Source organism: Prunus persica, chromosome G7 (assembly GCF_000346465.2).
Source record: "Prunus persica cultivar Lovell chromosome G7, Prunus_persica_NCBIv2, whole genome shotgun sequence".
Taxonomy (NCBI): Eukaryota; Viridiplantae; Streptophyta; class Magnoliopsida; order Rosales; family Rosaceae; genus Prunus; species Prunus persica.
In genome coordinates this window covers 5,140,344-5,164,729 of record NC_034015.1, presented here as the reverse complement: position 1 = coordinate 5,164,729, position 24,386 = coordinate 5,140,344, and the positions used below count along the sequence as shown (strand labels likewise).

Below are 24,386 nucleotides of genomic sequence, written 5' to 3'. Positions count from 1 at the left end.
GGCTAAGTAAGCAAACTACCTTCTGTAATAAAAACCGAGGAAAAATAACGTCAAATAGAAACGAGCAGGGTCTGACAGCACCATCACTTGATCTTTTCCTTTTCTTTATCTCTCCTCCCTTCAACTGAAATACAGTATATTGTAAAATGTTGGAGTGAATAATTAATCTGCTTCTGTTATCATCCGAAGTAAAGCAGATGCATAATCTCAAAAAGAAAGTCAAAAGATTGATTCTAATGAAGCCTAAGATTATGCTTGATGAATTGCAGCTGTTGAAGTTGTATGTGGTTCCAATTAAGGTAAAGTCACATTTGAAGCTATAAACTACACAGGTATTTCATTGTCATGCCTTTTCTCATGTACCACACTAGTCTTCAATTTGCTTACTTTAATATGGGAACTTCACAGAACCAGTGGATGTATTAAAATCTCTATATTCTTTCAGCAAAGCATTTAGTCGCCTGTTGATCCATCTTTCATAGGTTTCACTAGGAGGATTATTATTTGGTTTAAGAGTTTGATGATGATAAGTTAACTGACTTTCAACTGGTTAATGTTATTCTAATGTTCGGATGCCCATAAACCGATAATATTTGAACTCAAGACCTCCGTCAAAACAAAAACAAAAAATAGATAAATGAAATCATTCTCTGGAAATGATGCCCATTATATGGTTTCTTGTTTGCTCGATCCTGTGAAGTTTCTCAAGATTATCCAAGGCATTGCTAATTCAAATATGTTCAAAGGGCCTTGCATTGATTTTGGGAGATTCCAACCAACGCACATATATAATTGGATATTATTAGAGTGATATTATAGTTAAATTAAGCTGAAATAGTTTCCAAGAGTGAGCAAAAGTCTTTAAGTCATTTGTGTCTTTTTGCTCGTGTTTCAAACACTTGGGGGATGGAGAAGAGACAGAGAAATTGGATACATAATATCTCAACACTTAATGACGAGCTAAAAAGACTCTTCAGCCTTCTTCTCTCGAGTTTCAATGGAATTTAATTTTGCAAAGTCAAAATTTGGCTTGTGAATTTTCCATTTCTCTCTAATTGTGAGCAGAATCTTGTGAATGTGGATCCATAATATTAATGCTATTCATAAAACTCTATTATTGTATGGTAATTGTTTAAGCAAAAGTCTATGGAACATTTAGGGAATGTTTGGTATCTTGGATCTAATTTTATAAACTCAAAAACAGATTTTAAGTCCAAAGCCACGAAAACCTATTTGGTAGACCCATTTTTAAAAACCCAAAAACATCCCATTATTTAAAAAAGAAAAGAAAAAAGGAAGAGGTTTTATAGCTCTCTCTCTCTCTCTCTCTCTCTCTCTCTCTCTCTCTCTCTCTCCTTTTCTTTTGTTAATTTCAATTTGGGAATCTAGGATTTTTGATTTTCTAATTTTAATTTCAAATTTTATAGATCTTAAAAATAGTTTGAAGTTCAATACCAAACAAGTGTTTAGATCTTAAAATCACTATTTGAAAACTTATATTTTTAAAAAGAATCATATTTTTTTAATTTAATTTTTTTGAATAGGATACCAAATAAGGGGGACCTTTCCAAGTGGATCAAAATGTTGGAGAAAAAACCCCAAGTTATAATTCATAAACGAGTCCATTTTTATCTGATAATTGGATGAAATTGGTAACATAAATATATTTTTCTGAAAAAACTTTGCAAGACTACGTATGATTAATAAAAGGCCTCTTATGCGAGAAACTTTTATTTAATCACGCGTAACATGCATGACTAACAAAATTATTTTTTTTATTATTTTTTATAATTGTATTCTTTTAGAAGTCCGTCTTAAAAGTTTTTCTTTTTTTGACATTTAATACGGGTGATAAAAAAAAGTATTAAGATGGACGTCTAAAAATACAATTACAAAAAAGTAAAAAAATAAAAAATAAAAAAATTCTTAAAATGAGGATAATATAAGAATTTAAATTTTTTTGATAATTCACTTAAGTGTCTCTTAATTCACCCAATTTGAAAATCAAGTTGATTTGGTGTAGAAATAATTCATTTAAAATTTCAAATTATAAACTCATCAAGAAAGATTGGTTATTTTGTCCAAATTACACAGGTTGTGGAATGAATTTCTCTCTCTCTCTCTCTCTCTCTCTCTCTCTCTGTGAAAAATCCCTTGTAGAGAAACTTTGATACTTACCTGACAATTTATCAATGATAGCATGTTTACTAATTGTAATCGGATTATGAGGAATTGAATTGAGAAGGAGTTAGATTGAGGAGAAATAGATTTCGGATTCTTATTGAAGTTGTTTACTAAACTATATGGATTGAGGAAAGTTAAATTTTAGATTCTTATTGAAGTTGTTTACTAAACCATATGGAATTGGGGTTGGAATGGTACTAATTACTAAAATGTCGTTGTTGTTGGGTTAAAAAAAATACAAAATTAGTGAAAAATCCATTCATAGACATGAAACTATAAATATACCCTACACTATTCAATACATAGAAACACACCCAAAAATCGACAGCTGTCGATTTTTGAATTTATTTTCTATGTTAGATTACGGTTTTGACCTTTCGGTTATTTCCCTCTGTTATGAAATTTTCACTTTCGTTTCTTACACAACTCCGTTTCTCTGGATCCAAACGCTTCCAATTTCTTCCGGTTTCTGCTTTCCGCGGATGACTTACAAAGCTCGAGGCCCTTTCCTCTAGCTCTCATTCTAACCTGGTTTGCTTTCTTTCTCTCTCTCTCTCTCTCTCTCTCTCTCTCTCTCTCTCTCTCATCGTCTTTAATTTCGTGTATCTATATTTTCATTTAATTGTTGATATTTGGTTTCGATTTATGTTTCTAGATTAAGGGGTTTTTGGATCTGATTTTTATGGAAGTGGTTAATACTGTTAGAATTTGATGTTTATGTATCGGAACTGATATATAGATCACACGATTGTATGTATGGATTTGTGATGAACTGTTGTAACTATGTAGATTTTTTGTGCGGATCTATTTGGTGAAGTGCGGATTTGAACAAATTAGATACCACCATCTATTTGGATGAAGAGAAAATTGAGTGAATGTTCAATTGATGGTCTGAAATTTGGCCTCTGTTTTGTGATTTTGTTCTTTAGCTCCCCAGTTATTGAATTGAGTGTTAAATTATTCATCGGTTTGGTCTTATTCCATCATCTCACCAATATAATGGAAGTTTTGGTTTCAATCATGACTCTTTACTTTCTCTGCAGCAGTGAAGGCCATGTGAGCTATTTGGGACAGATTTTGATTATTGCTTCGGCAATTGGTATTTGATGATTAGTTCTTTTAGTATGCTCCAGATGGGTAAATGCAAAGGTTGTGGGAAATTAGGAAGAATGATGCCAAGGGGTGGATCTGTGAGTGCATATCAATTTTCCCTTATGTTGTCGCCTGTTGTTTTTGTTTGGGATTGCATCGTTCGCAAAATGAGGTACTCCTACAGACCTGAGTGGGTGTAGTTGTCAGGATTACAGTAATATATTAGTTTTCAACAAGAAAATTAATTAAATTTATTTAGTAATATAGAAAAGTAAGGGAACACAGTTATAGGGAAATGTATACACTTTAGAGGAATTCTGAAAGAAAAGTTAAACAAAGGCGTCTGTTTAGAGGTCGTTAATCTGAATGGATAACATATAGTGTAATAAACTGCAACCTGTTGTGAGAAAAGTTAAGAAGCAGGTGATGGACGAGTTGGAGAAAGCCCTTGCTTCTTCGGCTGCCATCATTTCTAAACTAGAAAAGAAAAAACAAAAGCAGAAAGAAGAGCAACAGAGGCTTGATGAAGAAGGTTGCGCTGCATGTTCTACTTGGTGAAGACTCAGATGAGATATGTGAAATTGTTATGAACAAAGACGAAATGCTTACTTTCAAAAGCAATGAAGCTGTGCTATAGTGAGGTAGCTGGTTTACGAACATGGGGTTTTTGCAGTTGTACAGTTTTATCTTGTGTTTTTTTGTGTCTTTTGTAATGGGCTTGTTTTAAGTTAATCAATGGCAGAGATGTAATAAATATAGGAAGATAAACACTTTTTTGTTATGTAGCAAATGTTTTTAGGTATGTTTGTAAAGTGAATTCCATATTTTGGGTTTTTTTATAAAATTGGGTTGGGGTTATTTTGGGTGCTTTTTGAGTTTTTTTGTTTTTGTTTTTCTCTTTCTGTTGGGCTTGATAGTGGCAGTGTTGTAATTTATTGGAACTTCAACACTAATTTGTTATTTAATAAATGAGTTTTGGGTGTGTTTATAAAATGTTTTTCGTGTGAATTTTTTTTAATAATTTCAGCTCTTATTTTGGGTATATTAGTGAAGCTCCTTAAAATAAATGACAAATTTGAAATTTTATAAATTGTATGAGGATATAATAGGTAAAAAAAATATAAATGCCTAATGGATTAGATATCCAAGAATTAAAATACCATTTTCCACCCAAGAATTGAATTTCTTCAAAATCAAGAATTCAATTTCTAATTTTGTGTAAGCTCCACTTATTTTTTAATTCCTTGATGTGAAGTAAACACATGAATCATCCATACTTAGAATTTAATTCCTGATTCAAATTTCAATTCCTGATATAATAAACACACCATAAGCGAATAAAGCTTCAAATCTCAACTGAGGACAGTAAAGCAACTTCCTCAATACCAATCCTGAACATTACACTGAGTGGCGTGTCGGTGCAATGTGATTACACAAAAACAACGAAATTGTAAAATCACATCACCACTAAGAAACCAAGCACAACAAAATTGAAGTTTGAACCTACCATTTGATTAGACGATGAATCCAACATTATTGTCTTGGTATCAAGGCTGCGGTAGAGAGAAATCAAGAGGTTGAGTCGTGGTCATGGGGGGGACTGGTGTCGGTTTTTGGGGAAGAGGGAAGGGGAGAAGGGATCAGGAGAGCTTCTTGGGTTCAGTTGATGCAATAACATTGTCTTCCTCCTCTTGGAGGTCGCGGAAGTCAATTAGAGCGATGGCGGAAGAACCCACAAGAGAAGAGCTGGGTTTTGATCTTAGTCAATAATTATTGATTACAGGTTACCCAATTAATAATTAGAAACGCAAGCTTATGACTATCAAAATAGACACAGAAACTTATTCCATTTGGTAAAGAAATGCTTGATCGATTCAGGGAGCAGGAAAAAGTAGTCATTCATTCCCGATAGCACCTAAATGATATATACATATCTTGAAATTATCGACTTTTTCTTTCCAGAATGCATAAACATTTCCAAAACACGTTTGGTATATATCTTTACAAAGATCTCATGAAAATCGCCCGTGAAAACGTAAATGAACCCCGAACCCATGTGAATTGAAGATAATTTATACAAATCCCGAACCCATGTGAATTGACTTGTACTTTAATTAGAGGTCGACGAATGGAAACAATTTGAACAAAAGCAAGCTAACAAATGTTTTGTAGATCGTAACTAAAAATGCCAAAGCAAAATTAAAGATGGTGGTGTCACGTAAAGGTCAACAATTGAAAGGCATAATTTTGAAGCAAAAACCAATAGTTCAATGAAGGGTGATAGCATATTACAGTCCTTGGCTAATATAGAAGATCAAAACAGTAAACACCACCACAAACCACTAAGAGAACAAGCTTTTGTAACACAAAGTCTCAAACAAAATACCTAACTCTATTTAAGACCCTAGAAGAATAAAGAATTCTGCGTTCAGCTCAGTTATAAAATCTCTCCTCTACATCTAGTTCAATGGTTTTGCGAATAGTCAAAACTCAGGGGATGCTGACAGAATGGAGCCTGCAAGGAAGTCAAGAGTAAATTAAACTTAACGAACATACAAAAGTTCGACACAAAAACCCACGAAAGCAGAGTAGACATATACGATCACAGATATAGTATATATTCCGTCATATGCTTTATAACCATACTTCAAAGGGTCTCTACATATGCATGCAAATGTAAAAGTCAATACATACCAGATTTATACATTTATACTCATCACAGCAGACATTCCGACTTAAGATTAACCCAAAATATAAGAACGCATACTTGCATAATTTATTCTCAGCAAAATGCTTTCTCCTAATTTGTCAAAATTAGAAATTTACACATATTTGGCCATTACCAACAGACCTGAGGTTTTGTTTCCTTTCTACAGAATGTAGAGAAGCCAAAAATTTATTCAGAACAGAGATTGCAAGATGGGCTACTCTCAAAGGCCTTACATATTGGGCAGAATGGATTCGGTTGAGACCAAGCCCAAATATAATTACAAACTAGAATCTGTTAAGCATTGGTTTGGTCTTGAATATTCTTTTCTGTTGGACAACTAGGAAATTAAGGTTTTCATATTGGAGACCTCTCCAGCAAAAGTTTGGTCCTGAAATTTCTTTTCTGTAGGAAAGTGACAACATTGAAAGAGTCGGTTATAAACAGTGTAAAAACAGTTGAGAAAGGTATTGTGATTCATGAAGCTGCAGCTGCACTATGGCATAAGTAGGCTGCCAATAACGGGAAATGCAGAGAAAGTAAATGGACTGGAATGATCAAGGAATTGGGGTAATGTCTCAGTTTTTTTTTCTTCTTTAGTTATCTAAAACACAATCGTTTTGGGCATGTTTAATATTATAATACTCAATGCCACAATACCCCAGAAGCATACACATGAGGGATAAAGGAATGAGGCTAAAGCCTTTCTACACCAAAGGTGTACAACCACAGAAAAGGCGTAAGCTATTTTACGCTTCCACCAAACATAGAAAAACACCTCAGGCATTTCTGTGTCACCTTTACCTACGCGTGCCCTAAAAAATGCCTAGCAATCCTACAACTTTCAAAAAACTTAAGTATTGTGCACAAATTAACAATAGTGACACCCCAAGTGGGATCTCATGGTTTGATGTTAAAGATCTTCGAAGAAAAACAATATAAAAAAAATGTAATGATCAAAAGCCCAACAAAGGGAGGAACTACATGAAAACATTCAAGTCTAAAGTGCAACCACACTTCCAAAATTGATCATTGAAGCATCCGGTAATGTATTCTAAAAAAACAAATTACAGGGTTAAGGATTTGTTGCTTACCTGGATAACAGCTTGTCTGAACTGATCATATGAATGTGAATACATCATTGCAGCACTTGGCCACTGCATGTATGTAGCATCCCTATATGTCTGATTGAATCCCATGGCACAAAAGGGGCTCATAGCTGGGCTTGAAGGAGGCCCATAACTAATTGAAGCTTGAGCCCTTGGCATCTGAGAGAAAACAGTATCATACTGCACAAACTGGGGTTGAAGCTTTTGCATATTGACAGGTGCCAAGTTAAATCTTTGATTGGTAGGAAGACTCCTAACATACCTGTATCAGTAACGTATTATATTTTATTAGTTAATAACATTGTTTTCTTTCATAACACATAAATGTTGATATCATTATGCCCACACTAGTAATATCTATGTGTATCTGTATGTCATAAAACCAAGAGTTACACGAAGACAAGATATGAGAACACATGTCAATATAAGACAGCCGCTGGTTACCAGATTAAAATTTTAAGCATTTCCAAAACAGATAGGAAAAGAAAAAGAGAAAGGATACGAAGTATGTGTTGAAGTTAATCCATAAAGGCATGAGCCATCTCTAATAATTTACAGCAAAAGATCATGGCATCATTATTTGAAACAGATATAATAATTTTAAAACAAAAACCTTGACACCCAGAAATGCAAGCATGCATGCATGTTTTTCACCAAGTGTAGCAGTGCAAAGGTTGTAGTGTCTTTATTAGGTAGATAAAAACAATCATAGTTCCCTCATCTCAACTTTGATAAATAGATGGACTCTTACCTCTCATAACTTCGATCATAATCTGGATCAGTACGGTCTTTCTCCCTATCTCTGAAAATGGCAACTCGAGATGAAGTACCAAGATCCTTGATGTTTACATTCTTTTCTGGATCAATCATAGAGTTCCTGGAATTTTCATTCTCATCCCTGCTCAAAGATGCTTTTTTCACATCCGGTGGGACCTGATATGTTGTATCACCAGAGTCAGAACTGCTAGGACTGCTAAATATGCGAGCCCTTGCCCTATTGTACTCCTCCTTCCTCTCTTCTACACTTCTCACAGGACTTCGTTTGATCCCAGCTCCATGAGTTTCATTCATATTATTTTTATTAGACCTAGGCTTGATGACAGTTTTAATCTGCTCAGGTTTATTGTTTTCTGACTGCTTAACAGGTATTTCAGATAATTGAATCGCTGGGTATTTTCTTTCTCCTGTTTTCCTCACCAAAATCCTATTTCCTTGTCCATCTGAGCCACTATCCTGAACCATAGTCTGCAAACCATAGTGTTGAGAAACACGGTGTGCAGCAAGTCGAAGGTAGGAGGTAGGGAAATGTTGGAACTCAAATAGCTGCTCATCAGGATTATGCAGAAACCTCTGGATATCAAGTTCCATTCGCAAAACTGAAAAGGAAAGACATCTACTAATTAGAAAAGTAAAATAACCAAAATATTCAAAGAAACAATCACTGTAAAAACTAGGAGTCTAGGATGCAGTTGCATCAAACAGCATGCCCAATGAGAACAAGGAAACTCATCAATTATACAAGATTTAGCCAACATAAAAGCAACAAATCCAAAGACTTAACATCACCATGTTGCTATTCAGTTATGCAGTTTTAAAGAAATCAGAAAGTTACAATCACTGTGTTATCTGCTAAGCATTATTCCTCAGAAACTTTAAGCTTAACAAATATAATGTATTTTTATCCTTGTGAAAATCTGTTTTATTATCCTAAATACTTCCTTCTCAATCCATTGATTATCTTACACAGTTGTCAGAAAGATTTCACTGACCCAGAAAAAAAAAGGCTTGCTATTAGAAGAAGGTAATCCATCGCATCAACCGATGCCTCAGAAAAATCCAGCCTAACCAATAATGATGCCATGATTTAAGAAGAATGATTTAAGAGATGTTTGGCCAAATTCATATTTGAATGCGACTCCAAATACATGCTTATCTCACTGTCCTGTTACATCATTATTTTCTTCCTTGGGTCGTAGTTACTTATAATGCATAAAATCGTAAGCATGCATGGAAGATATAGAAATCAATAACGAATCTGCAAAAAGCTGATGTCCAAACTTACAACAAGAACGGATTTTTCCTCGTCTGGGATCAAAAAATAATATAAAAGCAAATAAGCTATCAACTGAGACTCACTCAGCACCTAATTCCCTTAGCTAAGGTTGAACAATTTCCAAAGAGGAATAAAACATAAATAAAAAAACATTCAAAATCATAACCCAGATCTGAGATAACAACAAAACCCGATTCCATACCAATCTAATCCAACAAAATCAACCGAAGGCGCATACAAATATCATATTTCCTGCTATTCTCCATGATAATTCAGATTTTTTTTTTTCTTCCAATAACCCTCAGACCACAAAATTCCCAAATCAGAAACCCAAATTTAGAAAACACAGATTAAAAAGTTTAACCTAAACAAAACCCATTAACATAAATTCAAATCCAACACTAAATTAGGGTTTACAATAAGAGATTACGAATAATTAAACAAAAAGAAAAACAAACTACTGACTGGTGAGACGGTGGCGAGGATTCTGGAGAGCCTCGACCAAGAAAGGGTCCACCATTGACTCCTCTTTTAGCCCCAAGAAGTTGACCGCATCATTCGAAGCTGAAGAAGATTCCATAGCTTACAGCTCTTTCTCTCTCTAGACGCTTCTAATGATTCCTCTTGTTTCTCTCTTCTCCTCTGTTTGGGTGAAAGAGAGGAAGAAGAGGGATTTGTAGGTGTTATTGGTCCGAGAGCATTTAGAAAAAGGGTAAGAGAGGAGAAGAAGAAACACCCCTTTGGTTTTTAATCCCACCAAAGGGAGGAGGTAAAGGGAAAAGATATCGAGACGGTGGTTTTAGATTTTTATAAAAATAAGTTTTGGGCCCTTTTGGTTTTTAATCCCACCAAAGGGAGGAGGTAAAGGGAAAAGATAACGAGACGGTGGTTTTAAATTTTTATAAAAATTAAGTTTTAGGACAAAACTTAATTTAGTATGAAAAGACATTGACTTGTAAATCAAAGCTCTCGAACTCTATGACAACTAGGTTATGTGCCGGTGTAAGAAAACATCTAGTGATAATAAATAACTATACCAGAATTCCAGCTCCAATAGCATATATTAAGTTGTTGTAGTTAAGAAGCTTGTAGTATTGCTTGTACATCTCTTACAATTTGCAACGTAAAAAGACAAAAAATCATCCTCAAATTATCTCTACTATTATAAAGCCAGGGTAAAAGCAATTAAGGTAGTTGGGATTAGGCCTCATCATTTGGCCCGCAGGCTCATGGGCCAATGGGGGCTCTCCTGACATCAAAAAAAAGCCCAGCCCGGCCCGTTATGGGCTTTGAGATGGCCTGGCCCGCCTTGGGCTTGGCTAGGCTTGGGATTGGGTGTCTAAAGCTCTGCCCGACCCTATTAAGCCCAAAAAAATCCGGCCTGGCCCGCCCACAAAAGCCCGGCCCGTTAGGCCCGCATACATATATAATTATGTATAAATAAAAGTTTAGGTTTAGGTTTAGGATTATATCACTTAAATCACATATATAATTTGTTTCATTTTATTTACTTTTCTTTACTCATTCCTAGTTTATAATTGGATGATTAGCACATTAATTTGTGTCAATTATTAATTCAACAATTATACATATATAAAAAATAAAAAAAAGATGAACAACATATCACATCACCAAATATAATCATATCACGAAATATAATTGTACCACCAAATATAATCATGCTTTTCTAGAACACATCACCAAATATTTGCATATTTATTCATACCATCCTTAAAAAAAATATTTTTTTGTTACTTATTATTTTTTTAAAATTATTTCTTAAAACGTATTACGGTCTAATTATGTAATAACCTCAAAAATAATACTTGGTTTTATTATTTTTGTGGAAAATCTTATTAAGTTGTGTGACTTTATTAGGTGTTTTATGAATTTGGTTTGATGTGAAAATATTGGAATTAAGTGAGTGTAATCTCAAATTTGGACTAAAATGCCCTTATGATTAAGTTTATGATTTTTTTTTCATGAAGTAGAGCCCGTTTAGGCCAGGCCCGGCCCGATGGGCTTTCTCAAGCCCGGCTCATGGGTCGGGCTTGGGCTTTGAATTTTCTAAAAAAATCCAGCCCGGCTTGCCCCGATATTTTCTCTCTCCTCTTTAAAGTCCGGCCCGGCCCAAGCCCATTTAATTTGGGCCGGGCTAGCCCGGCCTAGCCCATTGACAAGCCCTAGTTGGGGTCATAGGTTTCATCAAAAAACTTAATCCCAACAATACCCTCAAAACAAAAAATGATAATCTCTTATAAAATATCATGTATGTTATAAAACTAAAGAGATTGTGGAGAGAATATAGAGAAATTAAGCTGTAATAGAATCCGATGTTTTCATTGAGTCTGTTGTTCTGTGTATTACAATGAAGGAAGGAAGCCCACATATAGGCAAAGTCTCTTGACTTCCCGTGGATGTGCAATCATGTCTTCCAATATGTTGATTCCACTTCCACAATACTTTCATCATGATATTCTTCATTATTTCCAAAATGTGTGGGCTCCACTCAAGACTTTACAACACTCTCCCTTAGAGACCACCATGTATGGAGTATGCCTCGTTAAAAACCTTGCTAGTAAAACCCAATAGGACAAAAACTGGTTGAATGGAAAAAAAGTACATAACCATGTGTAACATAAAATTCTGTATATATTGACACGCGTGTAATACTGCCTCCTTAAAACCTTGCCATGAAAAAGTGGGACAAAAACCTGGATTAAGGAAAAGAGTACAGTGTGTGAAGGTCTTTATTGACAGCACGCTCCCCCTGATGCTTGGCAAAATATCTTTAAGCCATACAGTTGATCATATTTCTGAATATCATAGTTGACACTACTTCTGTGAATCAATCTTGTAATATTGTTGGATTCTCCTCCTGAAGAATATCTCCCCCTGAAATCTTCATGACTAACTTTTTCCAGTAAGCGGCCATAGAAATTTCCAGAGTCCGCGTATCCAACAAAATCTGGGTTATTTATAACTTTACTTGAAAAGAATATACCCATATATGGTGTTATGCGGAGATAGCATCAAATATACCTCACATCATCCCAAAGTGGTGGTGATGGAGTTGAGCTCTATCTGAAAAATATAATATCCGGTCTAGTATATTTCCGGAAAATTATTTAAGTGCCTAACGGATAATCCACATAAAAATACTTCAATATCTTCTTAGTATAAGTAAGAATCTCGTTGGCATAATGTTCGATCTTCAGGCCGAGACAAGTATTTCTTGAACTCTTCAAGAGTTTTAATGTGTTGCAAACATATTATAATTAATGTACTCACTGAGTCAATTTATGCATATTAGTATTGAGTATAGATTTTGTGCTTCAGGCACATGTCCTTTAGGGACTTGCTTCATGCAATTACAATCCTTTCAGGGATTTTGTTTAACGGATTAACTTTATGACACATTATATAGCTTTAACCTAGCTATTTGTTCTGTTTGTACATCTTTAGGGAATCGCTTCTGGTGATATGCTCTGTTAATTTAATAACCCTTAAAACAATATGTTGGTCTCCGTAAATGTGTAATAAGGAGGCACAATTGCATTTGTAAATATGGAGAAACCCAACATGTCTTGTTTCTGCCAGAAACATTGTGTCATACAAAGTGGGTATATTCCCTTTTATTCCAAACACCCAACTATAAATTTCAGTATTAACATCTTTTAGAGTTCGTACTGTGGGTTTTGACAGGACTCGCCCCAGACTCCTCGGAATCCGGGACAAATCCAGTGAAAGTTATGGCATCAAACCGATGCCGGGCCCAGTTACTAAATACCGAGACTTTCTACCAAAATTTCAGCAGAGTCTCCCCTGTAAGGGATCCCTCAAATAAGCATATTTGAGAGACATCCCTTGTAGGCCCCACTCCGGATTGTATTTCACTAATCCAAACATCTATTTTGTAGATACTCATTCGAAGATTATCTATACAAAAAATCACTTGAATCCGATATCATGTGACCACTCAATTGAGTTATTGAAATTTTAGTACTTTCTTGAAGCACCGTGTTCATTGATTTTGTAAGACACAATTGGATGTCGAAACGGTTTTCGATTTGTCTAATTTTTTGTAAGGATAATCTATGAATGAAGACCTAAAAAATAGATAGTTTGGATTATTGGGAAAAGAATTGTAGGGTACCTTAAAGGGCGTCCCTCAAATAAAATTATTTAAGGGATCCCTCAATAGAAGGGGACTGTATATATACATATATATATACATATATATACATATACATAGATATATATATATATCCATATCCCAACAGGCAGCATGCTGTATGCAATTAAACAATTTACAACAAAGACCTCCGGCCTCACAAATCACACCCTAGCACGGGCGATAACAAAGCAAATCTAAGTATTTCGATTACAACAAAACAAAGTTCAACGGAAATAAAATGAAGAAAAGAATCCTACTGAGGCTCAGAGTTCATAAGTGGAAATCTCGGCTCAGTCGTACGATTTGAATAAAGCTACTGCCTGGGAGGCGCAAAATAAAAAGGTGTGAGTGGACAAAAACAGAGTTCATTTCACATTTGAAATCAACATAGTATAACCTCGCTATTTAGAAAACAATGCTGAAAACCAAAGCATTCAAAACCAACATAATCATCAATACCACATATATATATATATATGTATAAAGTTTGGTAAAAAACCAACTAAATCCAAAATCCCACAATAAAACTTTAATACTCAACCCATCCAAACTTTTCCTGATAATGCCCAAACTAAACTCTTGAAATGCGTGTCCATTAGCATGACAAGGGAGAAAGTATCCTCATCGAGAAACAATAATGAATCAATAATTATATATATATAAATATATGTATAATATAAGAGAGATATATATGGTTACATATGACAGCCCCTACTTTGTACCGGGGAAACAATCCAACCGGGGATTGTTTGACTAGTCTACATGGAAGAATCCTTAATTGACCATGTGGCTAGGGAACGAGCCGTTCAACTGGGGGACTAACTCTTAGCCAACACGTACAGTTGAATCCTCAAGACTCGTACGCCTGTGACAAGTCCTATGCCTGCAGATTACCCAGCTAAGGGTCTACGAAACACCTCGTCAAGGGTGCTCGGGTCTCGACATTTCCAAGTATCCCAAGTTTCCATATCCAAAGTTTCAAATCTGGAGAGGTACATAGGGTAGTGCTTATAGCACTTCAAACTGACATTCTAATCTCATTTCTTTCCACAACCTCACATCAACAACCCAAGTACCCCACACATAGCCAAACATAGATAGAAATTCTCAAGATCTATATATATATATATATATATAACTCAAGATACTCAAATATGCCAAAACCCAAATATATATAACAAATGCTTAATAAAAGCATTAAGTTAAACAATTGAATATATAATATATTCAATAAATCATTAAAACAATATGCATAAATTTTCTACCATAAAACCATGCTGATCATTTGAAAATAAAGTCCACTCATAAGTAGTCCCATGCTGCTTGACCCTGAGAGGGTCCCGCCTACTGCGTGTGAGTAACTGGAGCACCTATTTCAGAATACGGGTACGAAATTAATATAAAACATCTCGAACGAAAACTTTTAAATTAAAATCCTAGTTTCCCAGGTTTCAAAGGAGCGCATGAGGAATGAGATGTTCCTAAAGTCCAACTACATGTTTCAAATGAAGAGATAGCCTCGGAAGACACTCGGTCAACCAGGCGGTCAAACTTTCTAAATTGGGTCATCCGGGCCCACGGGACCCACGACCTACGATTTTTGATCTAGAAGTTCCTATGGGTTCCACAATATTTAGAAAACATGTCCTGCAAGTTTGGTTCGAAACGAATGGTTGGATCGCTCGCGATCGTACGATTGGACACTTATCTTAAGTTATTGAATCAGAACATCCGGGGCTTTGATTCACGATCTGCGAATTCCCACATGATCCTAGGTAAGGCTAGTCAATGGATCGGGCCAAGCCAGGCTTTAAAGAGGAGAGAGAAAATATCGGGCCGGGCCGGGCAGGATTTTTTTAGAAAATTCAAAGCCCAAGCCCAACCCATAGGCCTGGCTTGAGAAAGCCCTTTGGGCCGGACCGGGCCAAAACAGGCCTACTTCATTCGAAAAAAATCATAAACTTAATCATAAGGGCATTTTAGTCTAAATTTGAGATTAAACTCACTTAATTCTAATATTTTCACCTCAAACCAAATTCATAAAACACCCAATAAAGTCACACAACTTAATAAGATTTTCCACAAAAATAATAAAACCAAGTATTATTTTTGAGGTTATTACATAATTAGACCGTAATACGTTTTAAGAAATAATTTTAAAAAAATAATAAGTATCAAAAAAATATTTTTTTAAATGATGGTATGAATAAATATGCAAATGTCTGGTGATGTGTTCAAGAAAAGCATGATTATATTTGGTGATATGATATGTTGTTCATCTTATATATATATATATAATTGTTGTATTAATAATTGACACAAATTAATGTGCTAATCATCCAATTATAAACTAGGAATGAGTAAAGAAAAGTAAATGAAATGAAACAAATTATATTTGTGATTTAAGTGATATAATCCTAATCCTAAACTCTTATTTATACATATAAGGGCTTTTTTTCTTCCGGCAGCTACTACTGGCCTGGGCTGCCGTAAATAGCAAAATGGATGAAATTGCCCCTTGAGCCTGAGTTCGAAGATCAAGCCCCAAGAATGCTTCGAAAGGATAGTGAAGCCTTAGGAAACACCTTGGTTACTGATAGGATTTTTAGTACTTGTGCAAACAGAGTTAAAATCACATAAAATACTTGCAAGAATACAAGGCTATTGTAGTATAGATGCTCATGCAAGGTCGTTTTCCTCAAGGACTAATTAGCAATTTATGTAAAAATAAATTCCAAATAACTACTTAAAATAAAAGGTAAAGAAAGATGATTATGAATTTGGTTGATTCTAAAAACAAATACAATTGAAGGAAAGAGTTTTGAATATCAATTTATAAAAGCACTAGGGTTTCACCATCACCTAGCAATCCTATGAACTTTTACCAATTACTTATGATTTGCAAACATGCCACTTTGAAGGTTAGGTTTTCCTAATGTATATTCTACTTAGAACCTCCAACACAGAACGTATATCTAACATGCAACCCGTCCGGACGTTCGGATCAAATATGAACATGAAAGATTCATTAAGTTTTGTGAAAACCCTTTGAAAAACCATGCAATCCTTAAGACGTGGTATTCATCTGAAGTGAAATTACAATTATTAATCACAAGAAGCTAGCATCAATTTCAGGGAACCTTCCGACCAAAATTGCATCCAATTACTTTTCTAAAGATCCTAATGGTGATCAGGCATTAAGACAATTAGATAGTTTAAAACAGTGATTAACAATTCAAGTAGGCATGTACTCATCATAAGCAATTAAATAAAAATCACATATTCATGCTAAGGTTCAAGGCTTCACCCTAGCAAAAGAAATTTAGTTATGCATACTCATAATTGAAATCCAAGAAAATATCATTAAGAAGAAAAGAACGAAAACACCTGAAAGTTGTGAAAACCCAAAACCCTAGCAATTGCTCTCCACAATACAAAGTTCAAAAGTGAAAACGGGAGTCCTCAATTCCTTGTGAGAAAGAGCTTAAATACCCCTTAAAACCTAGCTGCCAATGTACAGCTTTTCTATCCCTACAAGGAAACTAATTAAATAAAATAATACTAGGAAATAAAGTCCAAATTGGAATAGGAGAATCTGCCAAAAATCTGTCCATCCACGTTTTAGCCCCAAATCTCCTCCAAATCTGGCCCAAGATAGCTTGTTTTAAAGATAAAAATGTTCTGAACACTTCTCTAGAAGGCCACGAACCCATCCGAGGTCATCTTGGGCTCCAAAAACGCAATAAAAGCCCAACACGTCACTATTCCAGCACCGCGCACTGCTCCTTTATTTTGTTGCCAGAAAATAACCGCTTAGAAGAAAAATCTGAAATTTTGGTACGATCAAGCTAAGTGACTCAAGAACGTCCTCCAACTGGAATTACTCCAAAATTCCTCAATTTGATTATGTTTTGCTCTAGAGAGAGTCGAAAGTCCTATATTGGAAATATAATTCAAAGTATCAAAATTCTTCCAAGATATTAACCAAAATATACTAAGAATGAGGTTAAATATATAATATAAAATATGTCCATCAAAATACCCCCAAACTTAGCTTTTGCTTGTCCTCAAGTGAAACAAGACTCAAATAAAAACTTAACAGATTAGACATCTGGCTAACACTTAACTAGGACAAAATTTCCATCTTCAAGTTGCAATCCATAGAAAATTTTAAAAACTAGAACATCCTTTCAATAGATCCAAGTAATCCCACCACAAAGTCTAAGCTATTTAGACTCAATTAGAAAAGAATTCACAAACTTCTTTCGGTGTAAAGTGAACCATTATGGTTATGGAGACTCGACTAAAACCCTTAACTCTCATCCCTTTTATTCATACTTCACACACTCCACACTTTTTTTTATTTTTTATTTATTTCCATTTCTTTTTTTTCTATTTTTTTTTCTTTTTGTTTTTATAGTAACAGTAGTGGTTGTGCAATGTTGGTTCCCTTAAGCTTTCGATCCAACCGTGTAAGATCCCACATCGACCAACGGAGAGGGGGTGATGTGCCTTATATGTGCACACCCGCATCCATCTAGCACGAGGCCTTTTGGGAGCTCACTGGCTTCGGAGTCGTAGGAACTCCGAAGTTAAGCGAGTTAGGGGTTAGAGCAATCCTAGGATGGGTGACCCACTGGGAAGTTGCTCGTGAGTTCCCAGAAACAAAACCTTGAGGGCCAGAGAGGAGGGGCCCAAAGCGGACAATATCGTGCTACGGCGGAGCCGATCCCGGGGTGTGACAATTTGGTATCAGAGCCACTCTGCCGTGTGGTGCGAGTGTGCCGATGAGGACGTCGGGCCCTTAAGGGGGGTGGATTGTAAGATCCCACATCGACCAACGGAGAGGGGGTGATGTGCCTTATATGTGCACACCCGCATCCATCTAGCACGAGGCCTTTTGGGAGCTCACTGGCTTCGGAGTCGTAGGAACTCCGAAGTTAAGCGAGTTAGGGGCTAGAGCAATCCCAGGATGGGTGACCCACTGGGAAGTTGCTCGTGAGTTCCCAGAAACGAAACCGTGAGGGCCAGAGAGGGGGGGCCCAAAGCGGACAATATAGTGCTACGGCGGAGCCGATCCCGGGGTGTGACAAACCGTGTAGCCAGCTTTAGGTCAATGTCTCCCAAACCACTCGGGTTTTAGGGCACTAGGTGTAGAACACCCCTAAGGACTTATTAACTCAAGCTGAAAAGGCTACGAAACCAACTAGCCACCCTGCCTCATGCCAAAACTCTACCTTTTGTCTCGAGAATCACTGCTGATTAGGCAGGACTGGCCCGGTTACTAGCAAAGTTTCGGGTGAGGCAATTATTACTTTATAACACATACTAACTTTATTTATATTGAACAGAAATTAAAACACACTTGGACAAAAAGTAAGTATTCCAATTCCACTCCCCAAAAACCATGTTGGTGTGATGTGCAAATTTCAAAGTATAATTCATGAATTAGTGTCTAAGCAACAATAAATAGAAAAGACTCTACTGTGGGATTGATTTTCACCATGTCTATTTGTTCTAACGTTTAAAATAATCTATGGATATTGACTGAAAAAAACGAAAATTTTTAAACAAGACTCAAAAAACTGAAAAATATAAAATTTACTTTCCCACCCCCAAACTTAAATCACACTTTGTCCTCAAGGTGTGGAAAATAAACAAAGGAAACAACTAAAGAAGTAATTAGGAGAGAAAAAAAAAAGAAAAAAAAAAGAAAAGAACATAAAACAGAAACAGAAAAAAAATAAAAAATAAAAAAAATAAAAAAAACGAAATAAAATAAAAATGAACACACCAGGGATGCGAAGGTGACGCTGCGGTGATTCAAAGGCAGGACTTGGAGCGGGATGCAAAGAGTGCTGACCAACTCAACCACGTCCACACTTGCGTCGAATATGAGCGACAGCTACAATATAACCTGGTCTAGCTGCTGCATCTGTCATTTGAAAAAAATATTGGATTCCCTTCTCCTCGCCCGAGCCCAGAGCTGAAAGGCTCGCCTTTGGCCATTCCCAGCTCAGATAGTAAATCACAAAAGATGCTTTTTTTTTATTTCACTCAGTTTCAACCCATCCATCTCCACCCTCTCCCCTTGTCATCTATAGCAAGAACTCAAGAGCCTTGGGTATCTTTCAGAGCAGAGTCGTGTGGGTTCATCTGTGTGAGGGTGCCAAATCCAGAAAACCCTCAACAAAATTAAAATCACCATCCGCTGCGGCTTCGTCGAAGAGACAATCGGATGCTCACCGAGATCCGTCCCAACTTTGACCCCAACGACTCAAATGAGCTGACCCAGACGGAGTTCAACCCCAACACCACATACACTCGTAGTTCCTGAGCTTGGTTAACGGTAAGCTTCGCGTTGTGCTCATAACTGGGTCACAGTGTGGGTATTTTTGTGTTGAAAGTAATTAAGAGCAAAAGTGATTATTGCAGACTTCGTTGCCTTGTTCTGAGATACTCATCCCCGTCTGTTGGTGGATTTCAGCAAGCAAGTCAATCTTCAAGTTGGGAGCAGGTATAATATCGAATCCCTGCAAGTTTTTTTTTTTTTCTTTTGTAGATCTGCATTAATTCATGGGTCTTTCTGGATTGTGAGAATTTATGCTTATTTGTGTCTTTTGGTTGGTTCTGAGAGCGATACTCAATTGTGTGGTGTCTGGCTATGTGATGTAAAATGAGTTGCAAAAATTAACTTCTCAAAATTATATATATGTGCTGGATCCGCAACAGCTTCCCCCAAACTTGCATCTTCGAGGGAGCTCATCTGAATTGCTTTAACTTCTAGTATAGTGTAGATGTGGTGATGTTAATATAGGATTGCTGCTGGGTGCATGATTCCAGCTGCTGCTGGGTGCAAGATTCCAGCTGCTACTGGGTGCAAGATTCCAGTATAGGATTTTCTGTTTTTGATGCTTGCTGATGATGCGTTGAGTCAATTATGTGTTAGGAATAGAAAGAAAAAAAAAAAAAACTAGATAAAGAAAACAAAATTATTTTGTTTTTGTTGTTGTTTTTTTTTTTTTTTTTTTTTTTGGTTTTCAAAATAAAAGAAGTAAAGAGTTTAGAAAAATTGGGTTGCCTCCCAATAAGCGCGCTATTTTAAGTCTGTAGCTAGACTTTGCAGAAGCCTGGTGGTCAAATCACTGGTTCCTTCAGAGTCAAAGACTCGGCTGCAATGTCAAAGGGTGTCTCCACGTAGGGTTTCAGCCTATGACCATTCACCTTGAACGTGTTGCCTTTATCTTCATTAGTGATTTGAACTGCTCCATGAGGAAAAACTTGAGTCACTAGGTAGGGTCCAGTCCAGCGAGATTTTAATTTCCCTGGAAACAACTTGAGCCTTGAACTAAATAACAGAACCTTTTGCCCTGGCTGAAATTCCTTTCGTAAAATTTGACTGTCATGAAATGCCTTAGTTCTTTCCTTGTAGATGCGAGAACTATCATAAGCACCTTGACGAATTTCCTCTAGCTCATTTAACTGCAATTTCCGCTTTTCCCCAGCTGAGTCATATGCAAAATTTAACTCTTTAATGGCCCAGTAAGCTTTATGCTCCAGCTCCATAGGTAGATGACAGGCTTTCCCATAAACAAGTCGGAATGGTGACATCCCAATAGGAGTTTTATAAGCTGTCCTGTATGCCCACAAAGCATCATTTAGTTTGAAAACTCCAATCCTTGCGTGTAGAGCTCACTGTTTCTCCAAAATACGCTTTATTTCTCTGTTTGAAACTTCAACTTGACCAGATGTCTGTGGGTGGTATGGTGTAGCCACGCGATGATTAATCCCGTATTTTGCCAGTAGGTTAGCAAATGGTTTATTAATAAAATGCTTCCCCCCATCACTAAGAATAACACGCGGTATTCCAAAACGTGGAAATATAACCCTCTGGAGGAACTTCAGGACCACTGATCCTTGATTAGTTGGTGCTGCAATGGCCTCGACCCATTTTGAAACATATTCCACAGCCACTAAAATATACTGGTGCCCATTAGAAGATGGGAATGGTCCCATGAAATCAATACCCCAAACATCAAATAGTTCAACAATTAGGATACTTGCTGGGGCATCTCATTCCTTCTGGATTGATTGCCGACCCTTTGACACCTATCACATGCCTTGCACCAATTCTGTGAATCTCTAAAAAGTGTTGGCCAAAATAACCCACTCTGTAGGATTTTCTCTGCTGTCCTTTTCTGCCCAAAATGTCCTCCACAAGCGTAGTGATGAGCAAACTTTAAAACACTTTCCTGTTCAACCTCCAGAATACACCTGCGAATAATCTGGTCTGCACAATACTTGTATAAGTACGGTTCATCCCAGAAATAGTGCTTTACATCAGATAAAAACTTCTTTTTCTGCTGGTAGGAAAAATCTGGATGTACCACACCCTTAGCCAAATAATTGACAATATCTGCAAACCAAGGTGTGTCAATTATGACAGCAAATAGCTGGTCATCTGGGAAACTTTCACTCAATGGTAGAGAATCTGCCTCTGTAGCTGCTGGAATAATTAATCTAGATAAATGATCAGCCACAACATTCTCACTGCCCTTCTTGTCTTTAATCTCTAAGTCAAATTCTTGAAGTAAGAGAACCCAACGAATCAATCTAGGCTTTGCATCCTTCTTAGACAACAAGTATTTTAGTGCAGCATGATCTGTATAGACAATTATTTTAGCCCCAACCAAATAAGACCGAAATTTCTCTAGTGCGAACACAACTGCCAACAATTCCTTCTCTGTAGTTGCATAGTTAAGCTGTGCATCATTTAGAGTACGACTTGCATAATAGATGACATGGGGAAGCTTATCTTTTCGCTGCCCTAAAACTGCCCCGACAGCATAATCTGACGCATCACACATTAGTTCAAATGGTAAATCCCAATTTGGTGCAGCAATGATGGGTGCCGAAGTTAGGAGTGCTTTCAACTTGTTGAATGCTTCTAAACAGGCCTTATCAAAATTAAATGGTGCATCCTTAGCCAATAAAGTGCATAAGGGTCGACTAATCTTGGAGAAATCCTTGATGAACCGACGATAAAAACCTGCGTGTCCTAAGAAGGATCTCACACCTTTTACTGATGTAGGAGGTGGCAGCTTTGCAATAACTTCAATCTTTGCTTTGTCAACCTCGATGCCTTTGCTAGAAATTGAATGACCCAAGACAATTCCCTGTTCAACCATGAAATGACACTTTTCCCAGTTTAGCACTAAATTCGTCGCTTGACATCTCTGAAGAACTAATGATAAATTCTGTAAGCACTGATCATATGAATCCCCAAAAACAGAAAAATCATCCATAAAAACTTCTACAATATTTTCGACCAAGCCAGAAAAAATACTCATCATACAACGTTGAAACGTAGCAGGTGCATTGCATAATCCGAATGGCATCCTCCGATAAGCATAAGTACCGAATGGACAAGTGAAAGTAGTCTTCTCTTGATCCTCTGGTGCGATTGGAATCTGATTATACCCAGAATACCCATCAAGAAAACAGTAAAAAGCCCGCCCAGCCAACCTTTCTAACATCTGGTCAATAAAAGGCAATGGAAAATGGTCTTTTCTTGTCCCTGTGTTAAGCTTCCGGTAATCTACACACATTCTCCAACCCGTAGTCAATCGTGTAGGAACCTCATTATTATCATTTTTCACCACTGTAATACCGGTTCGTTTAGGCACAACTTGAGTCGGGCTAACCCATTTACTGTCAGAAATAGGATAAATCATACCTGCATCAAGTAATTTCATAACCTCTGTTCTGACCACCTCTTTCATAATTGGGTTAAGGCGGCGTTGAGCATCAACTGTTGGCTTTACGTCGTCTTCCATTAATATTCTGTGCATACATAGTGCTGGGCGGATTCCCTTGATGTCCGCAATTGTCCATCCCAATGCATCTTGATATTTTCTCAACACACGAAGCAATTTATCCTCCTCTGTCGGTGTTAAATCTGCTGCAATTATAACTGGCAGCGTCTCTGCAGCTCCTAAATATGCATATTTAAGATGTTGTGGTAAAGGCTTCAGCTCCAATTTTGGCGGCTGTTGTCTGGATGGTTTAAGGGGCTGTTTGGGCTCCCCTAAACTCTCATACACATTCCTAAATTTTGGCAACACTGTGGGCAGACTGTTCAATGCGTGTGTGTACTCATGAACACCTTCATCTTCAGAATCTGTCTCAAATGCCCCCTGTAAAACATGCAGCAACTGATCTGTTTTTGAATTAGCATAAAATCTGTCCTGCACCATACTGTCTACCATGTCAATACGCATACAATCTAGCTGTTCAGCAGGACGTTTTGCTGGCTCAAACAAATTAAACACCACAGATTGGTCCTGAACCCGTAAAGTCAATGTTCCAGCTTCCACATCAATTAAGGTCCTAGCTATTGCCATAAACGGCCTCCCCAAGATAATAGGTGTTTGAAGGTCTTCATCCATGTCTAAAACCACAAAATCTGCCGGTAGATAAAGATTATCAACCTTAATAATTAGATGTTCAATAACACCTCTTGGATAAGTGATTGAACGGTCAGCTAGTTGAAGTATAATTGATGTAGGCTTTAAATCTCCTTGCCCCAATCGCTGAAAAACAGAAAAAGGCATCAAATTAATACTTGCACCCAAATCAATTAAAGCACTTTTAAAATTAGAATTTCCAATAGTGCAAGAAATATTAAAACTCCCTGGATCTTTTTTCTTAGGTGGTAGTTTGTGTAGCAAAACTGCGCTGCACTGTTCTGTCAAAATAACTTTGTCCAAATCTGAAAGCTTCTTTCTGCTGCTGCAAACTTCCTTCAAAAATTTGGCATATGATGGAATTTTCTTGATTGCATCCAGTAAGGGAATGTTGATTTGAACCTTGGATAATGTCTGCATAAAGTCCTTGAGTTGCTGATCTTTTGCTTTAGGCTTCAAACGTTCTGGATATGGAATTGGGGCCTCATAAACACGCTCAGGAACTTGTTTTGGAACAGTTTCTAGATTTGCCAAATTATGTTTTTCTGCAGGTTTGGCAGGTTCTGCTGCTGCAAAATTTTCTGTATTATCCTCCACT

General features: G+C 36.7%; 2 protein-coding genes and 1 long non-coding RNA gene across 3 annotated transcripts; 1 reads left to right on the top strand and 2 right to left on the bottom strand.

The window, feature by feature from the left end:
* On the top strand, window positions 2,582–4,269 carry LOC109950213. Its single transcript, XR_002272501.1, has 2 exons — window positions 2,582–2,715; window positions 3,228–4,269. It is a non-coding gene; the product is annotated as an uncharacterized LOC109950213 (long non-coding RNA).
* On the bottom strand, window positions 5,489–9,956 carry LOC18770232 (R3H domain-containing protein 1). The gene is made up of 4 exons (XM_007204630.2): window positions 9,611–9,956; window positions 7,844–8,468; window positions 7,078–7,354; window positions 5,489–5,791 (listed from the first exon to the last, which is right to left on the bottom strand). The coding sequence occupies exons 1-4, from the start codon at window positions 9,723–9,725 to the stop codon at window positions 5,741–5,743; spliced, it is 1,068 nt and encodes a 355-aa protein (XP_007204692.1). The 5' UTR covers window positions 9,726–9,956; the 3' UTR covers window positions 5,489–5,740.
* On the bottom strand, window positions 20,460–21,338 carry LOC109950325. Its single transcript, XM_020568884.1, has 2 exons — window positions 21,019–21,338; window positions 20,460–20,958 (listed from the first exon to the last, which is right to left on the bottom strand). The coding sequence occupies exons 1-2, from the start codon at window positions 21,336–21,338 to the stop codon at window positions 20,460–20,462; spliced, it is 819 nt and encodes a 272-aa protein (XP_020424473.1).